This window comes from Mustela nivalis (assembly GCF_964662115.1).
Source record: "Mustela nivalis genome assembly, chromosome: 2".
NCBI lineage: Eukaryota > Metazoa > Chordata > Mammalia > Carnivora > Mustelidae > Mustela > Mustela nivalis.
The window spans coordinates 125,683,658-125,689,657 of record NC_139021.1 but is presented as its reverse complement, the minus strand read 5'-3'; the positions used below and the strand labels follow the sequence as shown (position 1 = coordinate 125,689,657).

Genomic DNA, 6,000 nt, shown 5'->3' with positions numbered 1-6,000 from the left:
ACTCAGGTCATGATCCCACGGTCCTGAGCTTGAGCCCAGCATCAGGCTCTCTGCTCAGCAGGAAGCCTGCCTCTCTCTCTGCCTGCTGCTCCTCCTGCTTGGGCTCTCTGACAGATAAATAAAACTTTAAAAAGTGTTGGGTATTTTTTAAAAGATTTTATTTATTTATTTGACAGAGAGAGATCACAAGTAGACAGAGAAACAGGCAGAGAGAGGGGGGAAGCAGGCTCCCCGCTGAGCAGAAAGCCCCATGCGGGACTCGATCCCAGGACCCTGAGATCATGGCCGGAGCCGAAGGCAGAGGCTTAACCTACTGAGCCACCCAGGCATCCCAGTGTTGGGTATTTAAATAAATGAAAACTACCTAAAGATTAAAAACGGGTCTGTGATCCTTGTCCCACTCGATTTCTTGCTGCCTCCATAATTTAGTTTTAACTCTAAAACTAAAGGGTCGGAGGGCAGAACATCTGAAACAGATACATCTGTTTCAAATAGCCAGGCCCCTCCCTGAACAGCCATTTCCTCATAAAAGAATTATCCAAAACCAGTAAAATATCTACTGGCGGCAAAAGAGGCTCTGGGACTTCATAATACCCTCAGCAGCAAAATTATTCTTTGCAGAATTGACTTCAAAGGAGCATCGGCCTAAACGTTGTCTGGTTCCTCAAACCGAGAACCCCCTTTCCAGATTACAACCTCCTAGAAAGTATCCTTTACCTTTGGAAACCCCTCATGAGGCTTTAGTACCTCAGTCCTACCCTAACCTGTCTTGTATCCTTTGTGTATCTTGGGACTGTTTGGTAACCTTAAAGATATTTTCATTTGTATTCTTGATTCCTTCAGTTTTTATCCCTATGTCATAACAAGAATACCCTGTCCTCTTTTTCCAACCTAGTAACAGAGAAGCAGGCTAAGGACCACAAAAACTGATCCCAGCCGCTGAGATCCTTTGGGCTACTGAGCAGTTCTAGCCTTGAGAGCATATTCCAAATATTTTCTACTCCTCAAGACCAGGACTTGATCCCGACCCCCTCACTTTTAGGAAAGGACAATCTGCATGAGCCTCCACCAGATTTCTACTTGCCTTGCTGTGATGATTCTGACCAAGGTCTTTCCCATTTCTGACTCTGTACTTTCTTGTTCATGCTGTTCTCTACCGAGAAAGCCACTTCCCCATCCTCTGATCGTCTTGCTTCTCCCGTGAAGGCTGCACTAGCTTCTTTATAGTTTCAGTGGCAGAAGGAAAGCTAAGTATCTGGTGCCTGATTACACTGACTTAAGTTGAGGCTTTTTTTTGGTCTCCACATATCTACAAATGACTTGAATATTTATTTACTAAATAAATATTTACTAAATACTAGAGGAGCATTTAAATATAAGGTATTTACTAGTGACCAATTAAGGATTTTTTTTTTTTTTAACCTCTGCTGCCTACACTCCCCCTTTGACCTAACAAGACCCAGAAAAGCTTCTCGCCATCCACTAGATGGCACTGCTCACTTGTTCAGCAGTGACCCTTAAAGGATACTTCCGAACTGGACATAATGGACAATCTTGAAGCTGCTCATCTTTTTTAAACCATGCCACTTGCTCCTGCAGAGGTCTCCAGTTAGGCTACACTGGGATTATACAAATAATATAATAGTGTTCACTTTTGATCTTCACATCTGTAGCCTACTGGTCTAAAATGACCCAGTAATAGCTCTATAATTACAGTTCATAAGCCCTTGACTCTTCAAATATGTTATAACCATCTGCCTCGAGCTACTATTTTATCTTTATCTTCACCTTCTAGAACAACAAAACTTGACTCAACTCCCCACAAATGAAAAGGGACCCCACAGAAAGCAGGAGATGAGGCATTTTACAGTGAAGGGCTGGGACAGCCACCTTTCAGCAGGCGGTCCCAGACTTCTCCTGGGAAGCAGAGTAGCTGAGGCACAGGGATACAGTGTGCGCCTGTGGAGAAATGTGAATGACCAGGTCACTTAGCACAAGTAGGAGACCAGCCAGCTCGGCCGGAGCAGCAGCACAGAACTGGTGGACCACTTTCCTCCTGGCTCTGCTCCCAAGCTGGGATAAAACTTCCATGCAAGTCATAACCTTCTGGGCCTCAATTTTGTTTCATTATAAAGTCAGAAGTCTTAAAGGCTTTAAAAATTATGACAAAATATATATTAAAAAAAAACCCTACAAAATGTTAAAAGCAGAACATCATAGATTTAGCATTCTGAATTGATTTAGAGACAAAGTGTTTTCATTATTTCAATAACCTTGATAAAACATGAGGGACAGACAATGGCTCTAAAGGAAAGATCTTGAAAATATCATTTCTTCCGCCTTCTCTTACGCCCGGTTTCCAGGCAGGAGGGATGACCTGTGGTTACCATGGCAGGAGGGCTGAGACTTACTACACACCACTTACCAGCTGAAAGAAATGTTTTTGTCCTTCTGTGAAGAGCTGAAAGAAAGAACTTTCTGGCCTTTCTAACACGTAGGCAGCCAGTTTTCTGCATTCGGCAGCGAGACGCCATTACCGAGCAAGTTAGAACAAGAGCCCCCTAAGCATCCGGACAAGCAGAATGCGTTGTCATTCCATGGACACAAGCTATTCCTAAATCCCATTCAGTGCCTTAAGCTAAATGAAGACCCAGAACTCACGACACTAGCAGCTAGTAGAGGGGGCCATGAGCCCAGAAGCTGGGTCTTAAATAAAACAAGTGGTTATTTCATCGTCTGCTCTATGGAAGACACCACTAGGATGTTGCAAAGGTGCCAGCCATGGTGGTCAAGAGGCACGTACATTCTATTAATAGATTCAAATACGAAACTGAACCAGATAAACCAGAATACGAACTAGTGTGAGGGCTTCACACCAATGTGTTTGCTCTGGAGACACTTAGAACGGGGGGACCTGAGAGAACAGAAGTCCAAGTGCAGAAAGGGAGCAGAGGAAGGGAGCCAGGGCACACCGGCCTTGGGCGAGGAAAAGGTTCAGGTCAAAATACAGCAAAGCTCGGTTTCGAGAGAGAAATGGTGAGGTGGCTAAGTTTTATTTTGCTTAAGCAGGCTCAATGCCCAGCCTGGAACCAGATCTGGGGCTTGAACTCAAGACCCTTGAGATCATGACCTGAGCTGAGATCAGGAGTCTGACGTTTAACCCACCGAGCCACCCAGGCAACCCTGGGGCACAAACTTTTAAATTTCAAGTTTTGTGAAGAACGTTAGGCAAGCACAATATTCTGAATCTGGGATATTACAACACCGAGGCAGACAAACTGATGTAACTTGAACAAAATAGGAAGAAGTCTTAGTTTTAAGAAGTTAATTTATTTTTGGTTTCACCTGCAGCAGGATGAGACATGATAAAAGCAAGGCCTCCGCAAGCTCGACTTCATCTCATCCTACTTCTGCCAGTTTCATTGCCAAACTTGTGAGCCCAGTCCTACCCCTCGGCCCCACTGTCCCTGAGGGCAGTCTCTGAGGCAGTGTGGTCTGTCCATCTGTCTGGCACTCCCACAATTCCACACAGCGTACCAAGTCTAGGCTTTAAACACACCCAGGGGGCCCGCAGCCAAGTGTTTCGCTTCCATCCTCTTCCTCCTCCCCTTCCTTCAGGCTCCTGGAATATCGGTGGACGTGGCAGAGGAGGGGCGCATGTACACATGTGCAGGGCTCCAAGCGGAGCCCAGGAGGACCTGGGGACAGCTGCCTGCGGCCTGAGCACTGTCCGTGTGGCTGGGCAAGAGGAGGGGCACATTTAAACCTCAGCAACTCCCTTACTCTCTTTCACCACCCCGTGAGAGAAACGGACAACAAAATCATGAAGCACGTCTTTAACAAACCAAGAAATCGTTTGGCTGAATCTCTTCACATGCGTATTCAGAACTGACAACAGAGGAGCCACACAAAACTTGTCAACTACCGACCACATTCAACAAAGGTATAAAACACAATTACTTTATTGACTTCTTACAATCAAACACTGCCAACTACCATTACTTCCACTCATGCATCAGTAAAGGATACTTCCTTAGTACTTTCAAATGATACATTTAAACAATAAACAAAAAAGTTAGAACTTAAAATGCACCCTGATTAATTATGTAAACTGGTAATTTTAAAAAAAAAGCATAACTAACAATTTGGTTCCTTTCTTCATAAAATGGAAATTTAAATTTCTCCTGATAGTCTTGAGGTTCTCATTATATCATGAGTAGTGCAAAGTGTGGCACACAGAGTTTCATCTAGAAAGGTGTGTCTTACACACCTATTCAACAAACGAAATGTGCATAACAAAATGCATACAGTCAATGCATGATAGAAAGCATGTTTCAAATACAAGGTGGCCCTTCAGGCCGCCATATTATTTAGGTTTTGCATTATCATTTATGGCATTACAGATTAATTATACATAACATACTTTTATACATTTTAACCCTGAAGAAAAATAACTGCTGCTCGAAAAATTATTCCAGGTAGCCATTTGGTTTGTATCAGGAGAAAGTGAGCCTCCGAGAGTCTAGTGTCTGCCCCGTCTGGAATCCTTAGCGCAAGTGCCCCATCAGACACGTGACGCGTTTCACAGTGAGCGTTTCCCGGCCCCCGCGCTGCCTCTGCCTCTCCCCCAATGGCGCATCTCTGCAGTTACCCTCTGTGTGGTTTTCCCTTTTTTTTTTTTTCTGGATGAACTGTATTACTCTATTATTTGTCTTGTCTTCTCAGCTTTTTTATGGCCTTCCATTTTCAATTATTCATAAATCCTTTCAGAATATCCTCCGAGAGCTCCATAAGAGGAAGTTCTGGAGACGGAAAATCCAAGGGCGGAAGGTTGGGTATGGGAATATCCTTGGCCTTCCCCGTGTTCGAGGCAAACTTCTGCCAGCTCGAAGAGGCCGCAGCAGTCTCAGAATGTGGTGGCAGGCTCCACAGCTCTGACTTTTCTACAAAATCAGCATCAACATCCAGCTCCTTCTCTACTGGGCCTTTGAGAAGTCTGGCCTTTTCGGCCTTTAGCTGTTTGTTTTCTTTCCTTAGTCTTTCATTCTCAGCCACAAGGAATTCCACGTGCCTCTTCAAATCAGCGATCTTGGTCGCCTGCTCCTCTATAATTGTCTTATCATCTTTGGGGGCTTTGCTTCCGATGCGCGGCTCGGCCGGCTCACTCTTCTGCTGAAGTAGAAACAGTAGTGTGTCTGGATCCCTGTCAAAGACCCCCTGAATTTCAGGCAGATGCTTCTCGGTGGAAGGGCTGTATTTCTCAGAGAGAAGGGGGCTCTGGCCCTCGGCATCCTCAGAAGAGGGCCTGTGAGATGCCTGCAGCGGGGTGGCCGCCTCCCTGTCTGTGCTCTGCTGGGCTTTCAACCTTTCCTCCCGCTTTGCCCTTTTCCACCTCTCCTGGATGAGGAGGAGCTGTTTCATGTGGCTATCCCTTTGCAATTCCAGTGACAGATGAGCCTATTACACAGAAGGAAAGGTATCATTTAACATTTAAGTCTCTTTAGTAATATCCAATGAATATCACTCCAAGATCCTATCCTCCTTTCTGAATGACTAACACTTAAAATTTACATACTATATTTGCAATTCAACAGAACCTCAAATTTTTTCAAAACAAGTACTAGACCTCAGCTGGGCCAGAGGCCACTCCCACCCACAGCAGTCATGGCCCCCCCTCCACAAAGAGAGGGTCCATGTAGGCCATAAGGGGAATTAGGGAGGACTGCACTTCAGAGCCCCACAGGACATCTACATATGGCCACTCCATCAAGACCAGAAGACAAAGGTGAACTCCCTAACACATAGACAGTTAAAATAAGGAAACAGAACACATTCTAAACGAGAGAACAAGACAGATCCTCAGAAAAACAATTAAATGAAACAAAGATAAGCAATCTACCCCATAAACAGCTGAAAGTCATGGTCATAAAGATGCTCACTGTACTTGGGAGAAAAACGCATGAACGTAAATCGTCAACAAAGAGACAAAGAGATACCTCC

General features: G+C 44.8%; 1 protein-coding gene across 2 annotated transcripts in view; it reads right to left on the bottom strand.

The window, feature by feature from the left end:
- Positions 1-3,946: 3,946 nt before the first annotated feature.
- The window catches only part of NRBF2 (nuclear receptor binding factor 2), a 35,533-nt gene continuing 33,479 nt past the window's right edge, over positions 3,947-6,000 (bottom strand). For both annotated transcript variants that reach the window (XM_082720130.1, XM_082720129.1), the window contains one exon: positions 3,947-5,457. In XM_082720130.1, coding sequence (XP_082576256.1) covers positions 4,747-5,457 — 711 coding nt within the window. In that variant the 3' untranslated portion in view covers positions 3,947-4,746. The remainder of the gene's footprint in view (positions 5,458-6,000) is intronic.